The sequence below is a fragment of the Salmo salar genome, chromosome ssa12, assembly GCF_905237065.1.
Source record: "Salmo salar chromosome ssa12, Ssal_v3.1, whole genome shotgun sequence".
In the NCBI taxonomy this organism is placed as follows: domain Eukaryota; kingdom Metazoa; phylum Chordata; class Actinopteri; order Salmoniformes; family Salmonidae; genus Salmo; species Salmo salar.
The window spans coordinates 98,063,984-98,084,599 of NC_059453.1; the positions used below are offsets into that span (position 1 = coordinate 98,063,984).

The following is a 20,616-nucleotide window of genomic DNA, read 5'->3' on the forward strand; positions in this document are numbered from 1 at the left end:
TTGTTGTGGCTCTTCACAGTACATATCCCAGCTAACGGTCATGTTGTTGTGTCTCTTCACAGTACATATCCCAGCTAACGGTCATGTTGTTGTGGCTCTTCACAGTACATATCCCAGCTAACGGTCATGTTGTTGTTGTTGTGGCTCTTCACAGTACATATCCCAGCTAACGGTCATGTTGTTGTGGCTCTTCACAGTACATATCCCAGCTAACGGTCATGTTGTTGTTGTTGTGGCTCTTCACAGTACATATCCCAGCTAACGGTCATGTTGTTGTTGTGGCTCTTCACAGTACATATCCCAGCTAACGGTCATGTTGTTGTTGTGGCTCTTCACAGTACATATCCCAGCTAACGGTCATGTTGTTGTTGTGGCTCTTCACAGTACATATCCCAGCTAACGGTCATGTTGTTGTTGTGGCTCTTCACAGTACATATCCCAGCTAACGGTCATGTTGTTGTGGCTCTTCACAGTACATATCCCAGCTAACGGTCATGTTGTTGTGGCTCTTCACAGTACATATCCCAGCTAACGGTCATGTTGTTGTGGCTCTTCACAGTACATATCCCAGCTAACGGTCATGTTGTTGTGTCTCTTCACAGTACATATCCCAGCTAACGGTCATGTTGTTGTGGCTCTTCACAGTACATATCCCAGCTAACGGTCATGTTGTTGTGGCTCTTCACAGTACATATCCCAGCTAACGGTCATGTTGTTGTGGCTCTTCACAATACATATCCCAGCTAACGGTCATGTTGTTGTTGTGGCGCTTCACAGTACATATCCCAGCTAACGGTCATGTTGTTGTGGCTCTTCACAGTACATATCCCAGCTAACGGTCATGTTGTTGTGGCTCTTCACAGTACATATCCCAGCTAACGGTCATGTTGTTGTGTCTCTTCACAATACATATCCCAGCTAACGGTCATGTTGTTGTTGTGGCTCTTCACAGTACATATCCCAGCTAACGGTCATGTTGTTGTTGTGGCTCTTCACAGTACATATCCCAGCTAACGGTCATGTTGTTATGTCTCTTCACAGTACATATCCCAGCTAACGGTCATGTTGTTGTTGTGGCTCTTCACAGTACATATCCCAGCTAACGGTCATGTTGTTATGGCTCTTCACAGTACATATCCCAGCTAACGGTCATGTTGTTGTGGCTCTTCACAGTACATATCCCAGCTAACGGTCATGTTGTTGTTGTGGCTCTTCACAGTACATATCCCAGCTAACGGTCATGTTGTTGTGGCTCTTCACAGTACATATCCCAGCTAACGGTCATGTTGTTGTTGTGGCTCTTCACAGTACATATCCCAGCTAACGGTCATGTTGTTGTTGTGGCTCTTCACAGTACATATCCCAGCTAACGGTCATGTTGTTGTTGTGGCTCTTCACAGTACATATCCCAGCTAACGGTCATGTTGTTGTGGCTCTTCACAGTACATATCCCAGCTAACGGTCATGTTGTTGTTGTGGCTCTTCACAGTACATATCCCAGCTAACGGTCATGTTGTTGTTGTGGCTCTTCACAGTACATATCCCAGCTAACGGTCATGTTGTTGTGGCTCTTCACAGTACATATCCCAGCTAACGGTCATGTTGTTGTTATGGCTCTTCACAGTACATATCCCAGCTAACGGTCATGTTGTTGTTGGCTCTTCACAGTACATATCCCAGCTAACGGTCATTGTTGTTGTGGCTCTTCACAGTACATATCCCAGCTAACGGTCATGTTGTTGTGGCTCTTCACAGTACATATCCCAGCTAACGGTCATGTTGTTGTTGTGGCTCTTCACAGTACATATCCCAGCTAACGGTCATGTTGTTGTGGCTCTTCACAGTACATATCCCAGCTAACGGTCATGTTGTTGTGGCTCTTCACAGTACATATCCCAGCTAACGGTCAGTGTTGTTGTGGCTCTTCACAGTACATATCCCAGCTAACGGTCATGTTGTTGTTGTGGCTCTTCACAGTACATATCCCAGCTAACGGTCATGTTGTTGTTGTGGCTCTTCACAGTACATATCCCAGCTAACGGTCATGTTGTTGTGTGGCTCTTCACAGTACATATCCCAGCTAACGGTCATGTTGTTGTGGCTCTTCACAGTACATATCCCAGCTAACGGTCATGTTGTTGTTAGGCTCTTCACAGTACATATCCCAGCTAACGGTCATGTTGTTGTGTCTCTTCACAGTACATATCCCAGCTAACGGTCATGTTAGGCTCTTCACAGTACATATCTGTTTTAGTTTGACTGATCCTATGTATTTCTTCATTCACAGACGTGTGAGGCTGGAGATTGACTTCATATTTGTTTTTCATCCAGCATCAAATGATTATTCATGTTATAAACTAGCCTCTTAGCCCCTCAACCTGCCTTCTATAATGAGACCGTCAACACATTGCCCTGCTATCGCTGAGAGTTGGGTTTGATGCCTCTTCTATGTGGTTAATTACTAAGCATCCTGCCACACACACACACACACACACACACACACACACACACACACTTTTAATTACCGAGCATCTTACTGACACAGGTCCTTTCAGCCCTGACACATCCCAGATCCCAGTAAACAGTGATTTCAAAAAGAAACACATATCTGTACACTGTCATTCTAATTCCATACGTTTAATAAAACAAGCAGCATTTCCACAGCGAACTGCTTTCATCAGGGTTTTAAATAGTGCAGTCAGATCTGATTCAGGACCTGTGACAAATGGGGGGAAAGGGAAAATTAATGTCTTTGAAACTGGGGGACTGTCCTCAGTGGTAGTACGGCACCATGTTCCCTTTATAGTGCACTTATTTTAACCAATAGGGTGCCATTTGGGACGTAACCAGAGTTGAGTACAGAGAGATTACACCAGCTACGGTCCCCCCCCAGCAGACCACCCCAGCTACGGTCCCTCCCCAGCAGACCACCCCAGCTACGGTCCCTCCCCAGCAGACCACACCAGCTACGGTCCCTCCCCAGCAGACCACCCCAGCTACGGTCCCTCCCCAGCAGACCACCCCAGCTACGGTCCCTCCCCAGCAGACCACCCCAGCTACGGTCCCTCCCCAGCAGACCACCCCAGCTACGGTCCCTCCCCAGCAGACCACCCCAGCTACGGTCCCTCTCCAGCAGACCACCCCAGCTACGGTCCCTCCCCAGGAGACCACCCCAGCTACGGTCCCTCCCCAGCAGACCACCCCAGCTACGGTTCCTCCCCAGGAGACCACCCCAGCTACGGTCCCTCTCCAGCAGACCACCCCAGCTACGGTCCCTCCCCAGGAGACCACCCCAGCTACGGTCCCCCCCAGCTACGGTCCCTCCCCAGCTACGGTCCCTCCCCAGCAGACCACCCCAGCTACGGTCCCTCCCCAGCAGACCACCCCAGCTACGGTCCCTCCCCAGCAGACCACCCCAGCTACGGTCCCTCCCCAGCAGACCACCCCAGCTACGGTCCCCCCCAGCAGACCACCCCAGCTACGGTCCCTCCCCAGCAGACCACCCCAGCTACGGTCCCTCCCCAGCAGACCACCCCAGCTACGGTCCCTCCCCAGCTACTGTCCCTCCCCAGCTACGGTCCCTCCCCAGCAGACCACCCCAGCTACGGTCCCTCCCCAGCAGACCACCCCAGCTACGGTCCTTCCCCAGCTACGGTCCCTCCCCAGCTACGGTCCCTCCCCAGCAGACCACCTCAGCTACGGTCCCTCCACAGGAGACCACCCCAGCTACGGTCCCTCCCCAGGAGACCACCCCAGCTACGGTCCCCCCCAGCTACGGTCCCTCCCCAGCTACGGTCCCTCCCCAGCTACGGTCCCTCCCCAGCTACGGTCCCTCCCCAGCAGCCCACCCCAGCTACGGTCCCTCCCCAGCAGACCACCCCAGCTACGGTCCCTCCCCAGCTACGGTCCCTCCCCAGCTACGGTCCCTCCCCAGCAGACCACCCCAGCTACGGTCCCTCCCCAGGAGACCACCCCAGCTACGGTCCCTCCCCAGCAGACCACCCCAGCTACGGTCCCTCCCCAGCAGACCACCCCAGCTACGGTCCCTCCCCAGCAGACCACCCCAGCTACGGTCCCTCCCCAGCAGACCACCCCAGCTACGGTCCCCCCCCCAGCAGACCACCCCAGCTACGGTCCCTCCCCAGCAGACCACCCCAGCTACGGTCCCTCCCCAGCTACGGTCCCTCCCCAGCAGACCACCCCAGCTACGGTCCCTCCCCAGCTACGGTCCCTCCCCAGCAGACCACCCCAGCTACGGTCCCTCTCCAGGAGACCACCCCAGCTACGGTCCCTCCCCAGCAGACCACCCCATCTACGGTCCCCCCCCAGCAGACCACTCCAGCTACGGTCCCCCCCCCAGCAGACCACCCCAGCTACGGTCCCCCCCAGCAGACCACCCCAGCTACGGTCCCCCCCAGCAGACCACCCCAGCTACGGTCCCTCCCCAGCAGACCACCCCAGCTACGGTCCCTCTCCAGCAGACCACCCCAGCTACGGTCCCTCTCCAGCAGACCACCCCAGCTACGGTCCCTCCCCAGGAGACCACCCCAGCTACGGTCCCTCCCCAGGAGACCACCCCAGCTACAGTCCCTCCCCAGCAGACCACCCCAGCTACGGTCCCTCCCCAGCAGACCACCCCAGCTACGGTCCCTCCCCAGGAGACCACCCCAGCTACGGTCCCTCCCCAGGAGACCACCCCAGCTACGGTCCCTCCCCAGGAGACCACCCCAGCTACGGTCCCTCCCCAGGAGACCACCCCAGCTACGGTCCCCCCCCAGCTACGGTCCCTCCCTAGCTACGGTCCCTCCCCAGCTACGGTCCCTCCCCAGCAGACCACCCCAGCTACGGTCCCTCCCCAGGAGACCACCCCAGCTACGGTCCCTCCCCAGCAGACCACCCCAGCTACGGTCCCTCCCCAGCAGACCACCCCAGCTACGGTCCCTCCCCAGCAGACCACCCCAGCTACGGTCCCTCCCCAGCAGACCACCCCAGCTACGGTCCCCCCCCAGCAGACCACCCCAGCTACGGTCCCTCCCCAGCAGACCACCCCAGCTACGGTCCCTCCCCAGCAGACCACCCCAGCTACGGTCCCTCCCCAGCTACGGTCCCTCCCCAGCAGACCACCCCAGCTACGGTCCCTCTCCAGGAGACCACCCCAGCTACGGTCCCTCCCCAGCAGACCACCCCAGCTACGGTCCCTCCCCAGCAGACCACCCCAGCTACGGTCCCTCTCCAGGAGACCACCCCAGCTACGGTCCCTCCCCAGCAGACCACCCCAGCTACGGTCCCTCCCCAGCTACGGTCCCTCCCCAGCAGACCACCCCAGCTACGGTCCCTCTCCAGGAGACCACCCCAGCTACGGTCCCTCCCCAGCAGACCACCCCAGCTACGGTCCCTCCCCAGCAGACCACCCCAGCTACGGTCCCTCTCCAGGAGACCACCCCAGCTACGGTCCCTCCCCAGCAGACCACCCCAGCTACGGTCCCTCCCCAGCAGACCACCCCAGCTACGGTCCCTCCCCAGCAGACCACCCCAGCTACGGTCCCTCCCCAGGAGACCACCCCAGCTACGGTCCCTCCCCAGCAGACCACCCCAGCTACGGTCCCTCCCCCGGAGACCACCCTAGCCTCAGAATACTACACCATAGTCTTGACCACAGCATAATGACACCATTTTAGCCTTGACCACGGCATTTGTTCACCGATATCCCCTTATACTTTCAAACAGTTAAATTATTTCTTTCTCAAGCCCTGATGTACTTTGATCACTGGGATTTGATCAGTCACATTCCTGAATAAACACAAACAGGTTCAGGATCTGCCTCGTAGTTTTACAAGGGTTTGGTATTGACATCAGGAGGGTATTGACATCAGGAGGGTATTGATATCAGGAGGTATTGACATCAGGAGGGTATTGACATCAGGAGGGTATTGATATCAGGAGGGTATTGATATCAGGAGGGTATTGATATCAGGAGGGTATTGACATCAGGAGGGTATTGACATCAGGAGGTATTGACATCAGGAGGGTATTGACATCAGGAGGGTATTGACATCAGGAGGGTATTGACATCAGGAGGGTATTGATATCAGGAGGGTATTGATATCAGGAGATATTGACATCAGGAGGGTATTGACATCAGGAGGGTATTGATATCAGGAGGGTATTGACATCAGGAGGGTGTTGACATCAGGAGGGTATTGATATCAGGAGGTATTGACATCAGGAGGGTATTGATATCAGGAGATATTGACATCAGGAGGGTATTGATATCAGGAGATATTGACATCAGGAGGGTATTGACATCAGGAGGGTATTGACATCAGGAGGGTATTGACATCAGGAGGGTATTGATATCAGGAGGGTATTGACATCAGGAGGGTATTGACATCAGGAGGGTATTGACATCAGGAGGGTGTTGACATCAGGAGGATGTTGACATCAGGAGGATGTTGACATCAGGAGGGTATTGACATCAGGAGGGTATTGACATCAGGAGGGTATTGACATCAGGAGGGTGTTGACATCAGGAGGTATTGACATCAGGAGGGTATTGACATCAGGAGGGTGTTGACATCAGGAGGGTGTTGACATCAGGAGGGTATTGACATCAGGAGGGTGTTGACATCAGGAGGGTATTGACATCAGGAGGGTATTGACATCAGGAGGATGTTGACATCAGGAGGATGTTGACATCAGGAGGGTGTTGACATCAGGAGGATGTTGACATCAGGAGGATGTTGACATCAGGAGGATATTGACATCAGGAGGATGTTGACATCAGGAGGGTGTTGACATCAGGAGGGTATTGACATCAGGAGGGTATTGACATCAGGAGGGTATTGATATCAGGAGGATGTTGACATCAGGAGGGTATTGATATCAGGAGGGTGTTGATATCAGGAGGATTTTGATATCAGGAGGTATTGACATCAGGAGGATGTTGACATCAGGAGGGTATTGATATCAGGAGGGTGTTGATATGAGGAGGATGTTGATATCAGGATATCAGGCCATATCAGGCCATTATGTTGGTTATGGGATATGATTGGTTGAATAAGGAATTCCTATATTAGTCTACGACAGCTTTTTGTTCAATCTGAAATTAGCTAGAATAATGATCTCTTATCAATCTAAGACTTTTATTAGAATTGATTACGAGAGTCAGTGTTCTAATTGATAACTGATTGATGACCCCGATAGATTCAATGAATTACTACTAAATTCTCTCTGTTGTTGTGTCTTATTGTATGAGTCAGTTTGCTAGCCTTTTTTCCCTGGTTCCATTTTAGACTTAAGATTCAGCAGATGAAATCATCTGTTAAAATGAATGGTCATCTCCCTCTCTGTCTTCCTGTTGGTGAGTAAAGCACGACAAGCCTGTTAGGCGTTAGATTACTGTCACAACTGGTAACAGTAACATTTCACTGATGTAAACATGCAATGGCTAGGCCAGCAGCATTCCCTCCATTCCTCCTCCCTCCTTCTCCCCTCCCTCCCTCCTTCTATTCTCCTCCCTCCATTCCTCCTCCCTCCCTCCCTCCCTCCATTCCTCCTCTCTCCCTCCCTCCCTCCCTCCATTCCTCCTCCCTCCCTCCCTCGCTCCATTCCTCCTCTCTCCCTCCCTCCCTCCATTCCTCCTCCCTCCCTCCTTCTATTCCCCTCCCTTCCTCCATTCCTCCTCCCTCCCTCTCCTCCCTCCCTCCTTCCTCCATTCCTCCCTCACCTCCATTCCTCCCTCCCTCCCTCCCTCCCTCCCTCCCTCCCTCCCTCCCTCCCTCCCTCCCTCCCTCCCTCCCTCCCTCCCTCCCTCCCTCCCTCCCTCCCTCCCTCCCCCTCCCTCCCTCCCTCTATTCCTCTTCCGTCCCTCCCTCTATTCCTCCTCCCTCCCTCCTTCTCACCTCCCTCTTTCCTCCTCTCCTTTCCTCCTTTTATCCTCTTCTCGCCAACCTCCTTCCCCCTTCTCTCCACCTCTCTCCTTCTCCTCTTCCCTCTCTCCATCCTCCTCCTCTCCTCTCGAAGGAAAAAAGAAATGGAGAGGAGAGAAGAGGGAAGGAGACAGAGGGAGGAAAACATGCCAGACGTATTCTATCATTAGGCATACATAATGTAAAAATGGGTCAGGACAGAACAGATCCCATGCTGAGAGAGAGCAACAGAGAGAATTTAGTAGTAATTCATTGAATCTATAGGGGTCCACCATGCTGGATCATCTTGCAGAACGCTGGGCTAGTAAATGAAGCAGGGACTAGGGTTGCGTACAATATGTCACCTTATTCCCTATGTAGTACACTACTTTTGACCAGTGCCCATAGGGAATAGGGTGCCATTTGCGATGTAGCCCTAGTCTAATTACCCCTACAAATCATCAGCACCATAACTAGAGTAGAAAGAGAGGCAAAGAGTCTGCTGTAACTAACTGGGGGAGGGAGAGAAAATTTAAGAAGGTCATTTGATGAAATATTTTGCTGAAAGCAAGTTTACTTTTTGGAGGATACTGTATCTACCAAACTAAGCAAAAAACAGTGTAACATACATTACCAATGAAAGCATAACTTGAAAATGAAATTTAACCTTGCCCCTAAAAGAAAGGAGATGATGAATGAAAATAATGTTTTGATGTACTTTGCCATGACTATGTCAGCACACTGTGTGGTGGTGATAGTGCCTACTATGCAGTAAGCCTTTAAGGCTGCAAATATGGGTGTGGTTATAGGCGTGGCCAACCCACAGGTGCCATCTTGAATTAACTGCAAGCCCATGGTTAGAGAGAGGACATGTAGTAGCTAACATGTTGTAGCTAACATACATGCCGATAGCTAAATGTTTCGGCATGGATTGCAGAGCTTCAGGGCTGCGGGAAATCGACACAGCTGGTGGAATTGCTAGGAATCTGAAAGGTTTTGCGAGCGTAGACATGCCAGAGATAGCCAGATTTAGTAAATTAGGCTAAGGAACAGAAGAGAAAGGCCATCAGTGTTTGTTCTGCAGTCAATACAGCAGATGAAGGTGCGGCAAGAAAATGTGTCTTTGTTCCTAAACCCCTCTGACTTGTTGTTGGCCTTTCTGTCAAAGTGTGCACTTCTCTCACACAGGGAGAGTGAGGTAGAGCGACAACTACGTCACCGGTTTATACAACCCCCCCCCCCAACTTTAGATAGTAGAACTTTGGAATACAACACATTTATTGAAAAATATAAACGTTCTGTCACAGCGAAATTACTAAATTGGGGATGTCCAATCGACAGTGAGATATGGCATATCCATTATATGTGATACATTTGGGTCGCGGGTTCACAATTTAATATTTTCTGAGCTCTTGCTCTAGCTCTACCTCGCTCTTCCTGATAGAGAGAGGTGCACACTTTGACAGACAGTCCAAAACGAGTCAGAGTGGTTTAGGAACAAAGACACATTTTCAAAATGTGCCATTATTCACCTTCAAGAAGGATGGCAGCACCCGATTTTGTGTTGACTACAGAGATATGAATTCAAAAACATACCTTGATGCCTACCCGATGCCCATGTAACAGTTTAGCTTCCGTCCCTTTCCTCGCCCCTACCAGGGCTCGAACCAGGGATCCTCTGCACACATCAACAACTGACACCCACGAAGCATCGTTACCCATCGCTACTCTGCCCTTGCAGAGCAAGTCCGAAGCTCAACACCTCCAGGACCTGGCAGATGTCTTCCTCTGGCTGGAGAAGGCAAACCTCAGCCTGAACCTCAAAAGGTGCAACCTGATGCAACACCGCTTGCAGTTCCTTGGCCACATCGTCTCTGCTGATGGAATTGTGACGGACAACCAGAAAGTGGAAGCAGTACATGCCTTCTCTACCCCAAGATTTGTGAATGAATTTCAGCGCTTCCTATGGATGGCAGGCTGGTTTTCACAGATGAATTCCAAGGTTTGACGAGAGATCAGATCCTCTGAATGCCTTGAACAAGAAAGACGCCAAATGGGAATGGACTCATGAATGCCAAGCCACATTTTGAGGACCGAAAGAAAGCCCAATCAAGAAGCACCAATCCTGCAGCAGCCAGACTACAGCCTTCCATTCAAGCTCCAGACTGATGCCAGCAATGTTGGTTTGGGTGATGTTCTGACTCAGCAAAGAGATGGCCAAGACCATATTATCGCATATGCCTCGAGGCTACTGAATCCTGCAGAAGTCAACTACTCATTCTCAGAGAAGGAATGTCTCGCTGTAGTGTCGGCTGCAGAGAAGTGGCGTACCATGCTAGAAGGTCAGCAGTTTGAAATAGCCACAGACCATGCCGCTCTGGTGTGGGCTTTTAACACCACGAAACCGACCTCAAGTCTCATCAGATGGACGATCCAGCTGCAAAACTTTTGACTTCAACATTGTTTACAGGAAGGGAAAGCTCAACACTGTACCTGGTGTCTTGTCCCGCTTTCTTACAACAACCTGCCTGACCCGATAGCTGATGCCTGTATTATACAACCCTGTAACTTTCCGGCTGACTGGGTGGAGATTCCAGATGCTCGAGTTTCTGTCAAGGAGACACAAGTTTTCATCGTGTAGATTAAGAAGGGAAACACAAGGCCAGGCTAAATAATCTACGTCCTGGAAAATTACTTCCTGTTCAGACAGATCCCAGGACAGCGTTTTGGCCATAAGATACATCTGATCGTGCCCCTAAAAGCTTTGTCAGCCATTGTTGGAGTACTTCCTTGATAGTTCTCTAGGTGGCCACATGGGATGGCTGAAGATGTTGTTACTGCTGCTGGATCTAGCAGGAAGTAGGAAACAAATAACTGCCTTGTCTGCCAGAAGTACAAGCCTGTGTGCAAGAAACCAGCCGGACTCCTCCAGTCCATCACTGCGAGAGAACCTGGTGAGATGCTGGGAATGGATCTGATGGGAGCTTTCCTAAGAAGCAAAAAAGGACAACAATTATCTGCTCGTCATTGTTGACCACTCAAATTGGATCGAACACTTCCCTCTGCGGGATGCAAAGACCCCTAATATAGACCAACATACTCAGACTGGAGATATTCCTTTGATGGGGGACTCCAAAGTTCCTCCTATTTGACCGGGGGGGGCGCAGTTCACAAGTCAGGTGCTGAAGGATTTCTGCAAACAGTGGGCGGTAGTTCAGAAACGTACCACCAGCTACAATCTGATGGAAAGGGTTAACTGGACCATAAAAACTATGTTGGCCTTTTAAGTCAAGTCTCAACAGCAGAACTGGGATCTGTTGCTGGGAGAGTTCTGTTTTGCCAGTGCCTACCATGAGAGCACAGGCTTCTCTCCGGCAGAGGCTGCTCTGGGAAGAAAACGGGAGTCTTCTGGAGCGACTGTTGACTTAGCCTCCAGACCCAGACCATAAAAGCCTATGCTGGGGTCGAGCGTCAGCAGCAGATTCTATAAAAACAAGTGCGACACAATGTGGCCCAGAATCTCAGAAGTGTCAGGCTCACAGTATTAGGTTGGACCCTCTGTCAGATGACAAGACCATGTTCATGGCGAAGTTAGTACCCAAGTGGAGGGGGCCTTGCACCATCCTCAAGTGGTTAGGGCCAGTGAACTACAGGGTAAACCGCAGGGTAAACCGCAGGGTAGACCGCAGGGTAGCCACAGGGTAAACCACAGGGTAAACCACAGGGTAGACCACAGGGTAGACCACAGGGTAGACCACAGGGTAGACAACAGGGTAGACCACAGGATAGACTGCAGGTTAGTGTGCAGGGTAGACAACAGGATAGAATACGGATTTGTTTGGATTACCAAGGTTACTTTGGATTTGTGAAGGAGTCCTTTGTGAGTGGATGTATTCACAGAAATATTTTATACATTCACATTGTCCTTGGCATAATTTATTTTTAAACCCACAGAAACATTTTTCAGATTTGAAACAAATCTGTCCGGTGCTCAAATAAATGTATTTTCCTTTTGTGCACCATTTCTTGTTTTCCCCTAGGACATCGACAGAGAGGACTCAGAGAAGGCCTTCAGGGACACTGTCATGGGGATCAAAGTCATAGGAGGTGAAGGTGCAGACACCAGGGAAGACCCTGAGGATGTTGGTGCGGGTGTGAAGGTGCTTCATGCTTCATTCATGTTGCTTGGTCTCATATATTCACTGAACTTGATCTATCCAAAAGACCTCAAGTACACTTTTGCTTCAGAAGATATTTCATTTTGATGTTTAGTTTGATGCACACATTGCTGTCTGGAAATGTGCATGCACTGAAGACCAAACTCTGCTGATGAGGAACTTCCTTGTGGATGGAGTCTTTCACCTTAGAACTGACATATTCAGTGATCCATTTTCAGCCCGAACCCTGAGCCCTGAACCCTGAGCCCTGTGCCCTGAACCCTGAACCCTGTGCCCTGAACCCTGAACCCTGTGCCTTGACCGACTGTTTGTTTTAGACATCGTTCTGTATCAAAGCACTTATGTTCAGATCAGATTTATATAATTGAAAGAGCTCGGCTTCCCGACCCTTAACTTAACATGCACCAAATACAAGGTGTAGACCTTACTGTGGAATGCTGATTTACAAGCCCTTAACCAACAATGCAGTTCAAGAAAGAGTTAAGAAAAGATTTTGCTTTGTCAACTACGTGTGTGTTTTCTGTCCACTCCTCTCCTTGTAGGTTTTTACAGACGTTCCCCACCCCGTGGTTGAAACCCTTCTAATTGAGTGTAACCCTGCACGCACAAATGTGGAATTACCGCGTGTAGGGTGCCACTAGTTTAGTTCTAAAAGTTTAGTTCTAAATGCCTAGGCCTACTGCTAAGTTTAGGTGATTTTACTTTTTTTTAGGGTGACATCACTACAACCAGCTCATTATATCGTCACGATAGTTAAATGGAAACAAACCGCAGTAGGCAAATGTCGCATCTATTTTCAATGCAAACTTTCTAAATATCAACAAACAAAATCACTGTCTGAGTTTATTGAAGCACAGCTAAATTCGAATTTTGAAGCTTAACATTGTTGTCATCTATTGCCCACCAGGTGTCCTTGGAGAGTTCCTCAATTAGCTTGACACCTTGATGATGCTCATTTTACTGGGTGACTTCAATCGCACAAGGCCTGACTTTGATTCATTTCTTTCCTTTCCTCTTTTGACCTCACACTTTCCCAGTCCCCTATCACTAACAAGGCAGGCCGCTCCTACCTGGTGACGTGCAGAGGATCTAAGTCTGCACCACATACTCTCACTACTGGTGTCCCCCAGGGCTCGGTTCTAGGCCATGGTGTGCCCCAGGGCTCGGTGCTAGGCCCTTTACTCTTTTCTCTATAAATCAAGTCACTCGGCTTCATCATATCTTCACACGGTATGTGGATGACACTCAACTACTATTCTCCTTCCACCCTTCTGATACCCAGGTGGCGACATGCATCTCTGCGTGCCTGGCAGACATCTCGACAAGATGGAGCTGCTCTTCCTCCATGTGAAGGCCTGCCCGCTTCAAGAATTTTCCATCACGGTTGACAACTCCATGGTGTCACCCTCCCAGAGTGCAGAGAAATGTGGACGGACCCTGGACAACACCCTGTCATTCTCTACAAATATTTTTATTTTACTTTGATTTAATTAGGCAAGTCAGTTCATAAGCATACTGGTTTTTGTCTGGAATTTTGGATGACTGACATGCCCAAAGTAAACTGCCTGTTACTCAGGCCCAGAAGCTAGGATATACATATACTTGATAGCATTGGATAGAAAACCCTCTGACGTTTCTAAAACTGTTAAAGTAATGTCTGTGAGTATAACATAACTGATATGGCAGGCAAAAACCCGAGGGAAATCCATGCAGATGATTTTTTTTTAGGTCACAGGCCACTTCAATGCTTGCCTATGGGATATACAAATAGATAGGACCCAGATTGCAGTTCCCATGGCTTCCACTAGATGTCAACAGTCTTTAGAATGGGTTACAGGATTGTTTTTTGAAAAATTAGCAAATAGTTGGAAAAACTACAAGGTGTCTCTCATTAGAAAAGTAGTCTTGTTGCGTGCGTGAATGAGGTGCGCGCTCTTCGTTATTTATCTTCCCTATTGAACATATTATTCTCCTTCTTAAATATTGTCATTTATTTAGATATTAGAGTAGCTGAGGATTAATTAGAAACATTGTTTGACTTGTTTGGATGACCTTTACTGGTAACTTTTTGGATTCATTTGTATGCATGTTGAACGAGTGGATTACTGAACCAAGCGCGCCAACTAAACTGACATTTTTGGGATATAAAGAATACCTTTATCGAACAAAACGACCATTCATTGTGTAGCTGTGACCCTTGGGATTGCAAACAGAGCAATATCTTCGAAGGTAAGTGATTTATTTAATCGCTATTTGTGATTTTGTGACACCTGTGCTGGTTGAAAACGTATTTTGGTGTGGGGCGCTGTCCTCAGATAATCGCATGGTATGCTTTAGCCGTAAAGCCTTTTTGAAATCTGACAACGAGGTTGGATTAACAAGAATTTAGGCTTTTAAAATGATGTATGACACTTGTATTTTCATGAATGTTTAATATTACGATTTTTGTATTTTGAACTTTGCGCACTGCAATTTCACCGGATGATGTCATAGGTGTTCCACTAGCGGTTCATGCGCCCAAACAGGTTAAACTCTTTGTTTTTTCACGTCCGGATGAAAAGCGTGCCCAAAGTAAACTGCCTGTTACTCAGGCCCAGAAGCTAGGATATGCATATAATTGGTACATTTGGATATAAAACACTCTAACGTTTCTAAAACTGTTAAAATAATGTCTGTGAGTATAACAGAACGTATTTGGCACGCGAAACCCCACCATCCAGGAAAAATATTTTTTAGTTCACTGTTTTTTATTGGTTTTTATGGGAAACTAGATTTATGAGGCACCTGGTTGCAGTTCCTATGGCTTCCACTAGATGCCAACAGTCTTTAGAAATTGGTTGATGTTTTTCCTTTGAGAAATGAAGACGCACGGCTATTCAGTATGAGTGTTAAGCCAAGTGGACTCTTTTGTTTGGTTCGCGCGATCTGTAGCTCGCTCCACTTTGATTTTATGCGCTATTGAACACAGTATATTCCGTCTTAAATTGTATCAATTATTTACGTTTTACGTTTTAGAATACCTAAAGTAAAGCCTTTTTTAAATCTGACACGGTGGCTGGATTAACAAGAAGTTAAGCTTTTATTTTGGTGTATTGCACTTGTGATTTTATGAAAGTTAAATATTTCTAATAATTTAATTTGAATTTCGCGCTCTGAAATTTCACTGGATGTTGTCGAAATGTTCCGCTAGCCGTAACAGGTTTTAACCTCTTACATCTAGATGTTCCGCTAGCGGAACACCGCTCCAATATCCAATGATAGGGCGTGGCGTGAATTACAAACTCCTCAAAAATCCCCAAACTTCCATTTTTCAAACATATGACTATTTTACACCATTTTAAAAAGAAGACTCTCCTTTATCTAACCACATTGTCCGATTTCAAAAAGGATTTACAACGAAAGCAAAACATTAGATTATGTCAGGAGAGTACCCAGCCAGAAATAATCAGACACCCATTTTTCAAACTAGCATATAATGTCACAAAAACCAAAACCACAGCTAAATGCAGCACTAACCTTTGATGATCTTCATCAGATGACACTCCTAGGACATTATGTTATACAATACATGCATGTTTTGTTCAATCAAGTTCATATTTATATCAAAAAACAGCTTTTTACATTAGCATGTGACATTCAGAACTAGCATACCCACCGCAAACTTCCGGTGAATTTACTAAATTACTCACGATAAACGTTCACAAAAAACATAACAATTATTTTAAGAATTATAGATACAGAATTCCTTTGTGCAATCGAGGTGTCCGATTTTAAAATAGCTTTTCGGTGAAAGCACATTTTGCAATATTCTCAGTAGATAGCCCGCCATCACGGCTAGCTATTTAGACACCCACCAAGTTTAGCCCTGACCAAAGTCAGATTTACTATTACAAAAGTTTGATTACCTTTGATGTTCTTCATCAGAATGCACTCCCAGGACGGCTACTTCAATAACAAATGTTGGTTTGGTCCAAAATAATCCATCGTTATATCCAAATAGCGGCGTTTTGTTCGTGCGTTCAAGACACTATCCGAAGTGTAAATAAGGGTCACGAGCATGGCGCAATTCGTGACAAAAAATTTCTAAATATTTCATTACCGTACTTCGAAGCATGTCAACCGCTGTTTAAAATCCATTTTTATGCAATTTTTCTCGTAAAAAAGCGATAATATTCCGACCGGGAATCTGCGTTTCGGTAAACAGAGGAAAGAAAACAAAGCATTCGGTCGACGCGGGCACGCGCCTGAGTCTCACAGTACTGTAACCAGCCACTACCCAAACGCGCTACTTTTTTTCAGCCAGAGCCTGCAAAGCCACAATTCAGCTTTTTACCGCCTTCTGAGAGCCTATGGGAGCCGTAGGAAGTGTCACGTTATAGCAGAGATCCTCAGTCTTCAATAAACAGAGGCAAGAAGAACGACACCTTGTCAGACAGGCCACTTCCTGCATGAAATCTTCTCAGGTTTTTGCCTGCCATATGAGTTCTGTTATACTCACAGACACCATTCAAACAGTTTTAGAAACTTTAGGGTGTTTTCTATCCAAAGCCAATAATTATATGCATATTCTAGTTACTGGGCAGGAGTAGTAACCAGATTAAATCGGGTACGTTTTTTATCCAGCCGTGTCAATACTGCCCCCTAGCCCTAACATGTTAAACTATGTATTCTCCACTGTTATTGTCATGCCCTGATCTGTTTCACCTGTCCTTGTGCTTGTCTCCACCCCTCCATCTTCCCCACATATCCCCTGGTTATTTATATCTGTGTTTTCTGTCTGTCTCCGCCAGTTAGTCTTGTTTGTAAAGCTTGTCCTGTCAGCTCCTGTCTTTTCCCAACTTCTCTTTTTCTCGTCCCTCTGGTTTTTGACCCATACCCTGGCGTCTGAGTTGGGCATCCCCGCTCAACCCTTCTCCATTCCCATGGACGTTAGAGCACTGGACGGGTGCTCTATAGTCAACCTACAGCGAGACGATCCAGTTCCTGCTGGCTGAGTCTCTGCAGGTTCCTGTGGTATTGGGATTCTCTTGGCTCCAGCGACACAAACACTCTATTGACTGGGCTACTGGTGCCATTGTGGGCTGGAGCCCATTCTACCACACTCATTGTCTGAAATCAGCTCTGCCTGCCCCGGGATGTCTTCCTGGGGGTTTGGAAATTGCCCCGGACCTCTGCCAGCTTCACAGAGTACCAGGACCTCAGGGAGGGGTTCAGTAAGGCCCAGGCCAGTCGTTTCTGCAGCACCAAGAAGGTCAAGCCTGAGGCGCTCGTACACCTTCGTAGTGCCGCGGCTACACCCCCAGAAGCCGAGACATTTCCCCCCCCGCTCCAAGAGACACCCCCAGAAGCCGAGACATTTCCCCCCCGCTCCAAGATCATCAGCCCCTCTGCTGTTCATCATCTGTTTCCCCGTACCCTCTGTAATTTTCCCACCATTTCTGTGTCTAGAGTTAAAACCATGTCTGACTGCTCCTTGTATTTTGTTTCTAGGCCCATTCCTCCCCCCGTGTCATCGATGGCCAGCCAGCGTACACGGTGAGACACCTCATGAGGGTTCGACCACGGGGCAGGGGTTTCCAGTACCTGATTGACTGGGAGGGTTATGGCCCGGGGGAGAGGTGCTGGGTTCCTGCAAAAGACATCTTGGACCCAGCCCTCATCGCCGACTTTCAAAGCCAGCAACCCAGTCCACCAGGTATCCAGGTTGAACGCCAGGTGTAGTCCTTAGAGGGGGGGGGGGGGGTGCTGACACGCCCTGATCCGTTTCACCTGTCCTTGGGCTTGTCTCCACCCCCTCCAGGTGTCACCCATCTTCCCCATGTATCCTCTGGGTATTTATACCTGTGTTTTCTATCTGTCTGTGCCAGTTCGTCTTGTTTGTCAAGCTTACCAGAGTTTGTCCTGTCAGCTCCTGTCTTTTCCCAGCCTCTCTTTTTCTCGTCCCCCTGGTTTTTGACCCTTGCCTGTCCTGACCCTGTACCTGCCCGCCTGACCACTCTGCCTGTCCCTGACCCTGAGTTTGCCTGCTGTCCTGTACCTTTGCTCCACCTCTGCATTACTAAACTCTGCCTGTCCCTGACCCTGAGCCTGCCTGCCGTCCTGTACCTTTGCTCCTACTCTGGATTATCAACCTCTGCCTGCCTTGACCTGTCATTTGCCTGCCCCTGTTACTGCAGGGGCACCAGTTAGTTGAGGTAATTTGTACAGTGGTGTAAAAAAGTATTTGATCCTCATTAAAATGCAAATCAATTTATAACATTTTTAACATGCGTTTTTCTGGATTTGTTTGTTGTTATTCTGTCTCTCACTGTTCAAATAAACCTACCATTAAAATTATAGACTGATCTTTTCTTTGTCAGTGGGCAAACGTACAAAATCAGCAGGGGATCAAATACTTTTTTCCCTCACTGTACATGTAGGTAGAGTTATTAAAGTGACTATACATAGATGATAACAACAGAGAGTTGGATCGGTGTAAAAGAGGGGGAGGGGGAGGGGCAATGCAAATAGTCTGGGTAGCTATCTGATTAGGCGTTCAGGAGTTTTATTGCTTGGGGGTAGAAGCTGTTTAGAAGCCTCTTGGACCTAGACTTGGAGCTCCGGTACCGCTTACCGTGCGGTAGTAGAGAGAACAGTCTATGACTAGGGTGGCTGGAGTCTTTGACAATTTTTAGGGCCTTCCTCTGACACCGCCTGGTGTAGAGGTCCTGGATGGCAGGAAGCTTGGCCCCAGTGATGTACTGGGCCGTTCACACTACCCTCTGTAGTGCCCTGCAGTCGAAGGCCGAGCAGTTGCCATACCAGGCAGTGATGCAACCAGTCAGGATGCTCTTGATAGTGCAGCTGTAGAACCTTTTGAGGATCTGAGGACCCATGCCATATCTTTTCAGTCTCCTGAGAGGGAATATGTTTTGTCGTGCCCTCATCACTACTGTCTTGGTGTGCTTGGACCATGTTAGTTTGTTGGTGATGTGGACAACAAGGAACTTGAAGCTCTCAACCTGCTCCACTTCAGCGGCGTCCTCTTTTTCCTGTAGTCCACAATCATCTCCTTTCTCTTGATCACGTTGAGGGAGAGGTTGTTGTCCTGGCACCACATGGCCAGATCTCTGAACTCCTCCCTATAGGTTGTCTCGTCGTTGTCGGTGATCAGGCCTACCACGTGTTGTGTCGTCGGCAGACTTAATGACGGTGTTGGAGTCGTGCCTGGCCATGCAGTCATGAGTGAACAGGGAGTAGAGTAGGGCACCAAGCATGCACCACTGAGGGGCCCCTGTGTTGACGATCAGTGTGGCAGATGTGTTGCTACCTACCCTTACCACCTGGGGGCGGCCTGTCAGGAAGTCAAGGATCCAGTTGCAGAGGGAGGTATTTAGTCCCAGGGTCCTTAGCTTATTGATGAGCTTTGAGGGCACTATGGTGTTGAACGCTGAGCTGTAGTCAATGAATAGCATTCTCACATAGGTGCTCCTTTTGTCCAGGTGGGTATGGGCAGTGTGGAGTGCAATAGAGATTGCATCAAATGTGAATCTTTTGGGGCGGTATGCAAATTGGAGTGGGTCTAGGGTTTCTGGGATAATGGTGTTGATGTAAGCCATGACCAGCCTTTCAAAGCACTTCATGGTGACAGACGTGAGTGCTACGGGGCGGTAGTCATTCAGGGACGTTAACTTAGTGTTCTTGGGCACAGGGACTATTTTGGTCTGCTTAAAACATGTTGGTGTTACAGACTCAGTCAGGGAGAGGTTGAAAATGTCAGTGAAGACACTTGCCAGTTGGTCAGCGCATGATCGCAGTACACGTCCTGGTAATCCATTTGGCCCTGCGGCCTTGGGAATGTTGACCTGTCTAAAGGTGTTACTCACATCGGCTGCGGAGAGTGTGATTACACAGTCTTCCGGAACAACTGGTGCTCTCATGCATGTTTCAGTGTTATTTGCCTCGAAGCGAGCATAGAAGTAGTTTATCTCGTCTGGTAGGCCCATGTCACATGGCAGCTCTTGGCTGTGCTTCCCTTTGTAGTCTGTAATGGTTTGCAAGCCCTGTCACATCAGACGAGTGTCAGAGCCGGTGTAGTACGATTTGATCTTAGTCCTGTATTGATGCTTTGCCTGTTTGATGGTTCGTCGGAGGGCATAGTGGGATTTCTAATAATCTTCCGGGTTAGAGTCCCGCTCCTTGAAAGCGACAGCTCTAGTGGATATATAGTATAACAGTGGGGAATATATATAGTATAAAAGTGGAGATTATAAAGTATAACAGTGTTGGGTTCTGACGGAGGGCTCAGGTAAAGTGGTAGGCTGTGTTGGGTTCTGACAGACAATTCAGGTAAAGTGGTAGGCTGTGTTGGGTTCTGTCTAGCTGTGATAAGGTCTCTCTCTGGGCCATACAGCACCTGTAGTACCTGGTAACCCACAACACTCAGAGTAATGAATCAAATCAAAATGAAATTGTATTTGTCACATGCACCGAATACAACGGGTGTTATCTTTACCGTGAAATGTTTGCTTACGTTCCAGATGCAGAGTAAA

The 20,616-nt window shown here is 48.6% G+C and overlaps 2 protein-coding genes across 2 annotated transcripts in view; both read left to right on the top strand.

Moving 5' to 3' along the window:
• The first annotated feature begins 1,865 nt into the window (after positions 1–1,865).
• On the top strand, positions 1,866–5,664 carry LOC123725665 (adhesive plaque matrix protein-like). The gene is made up of 2 exons (XM_045692152.1): positions 1,866–1,905; positions 2,897–5,664. Exons 1-2 carry the CDS (start codon positions 1,866–1,868, stop codon positions 5,662–5,664), a joined length of 2,808 nt encoding a protein of 935 aa, XP_045548108.1.
• A 6,282-nt stretch (positions 5,665–11,946) lies between these two features.
• The window catches only part of LOC106566236 (sodium- and chloride-dependent GABA transporter 1), a 62,132-nt gene continuing 53,462 nt past the window's right edge, over positions 11,947–20,616 (top strand). Inside the window, exons 1-2 of the mRNA XM_045691973.1 lie at positions 11,947–12,067; positions 17,576–17,620. The gene's annotated coding sequence lies outside the window, so the exon portion shown is untranslated. The remainder of the gene's footprint in view (positions 12,068–17,575; positions 17,621–20,616) is intronic.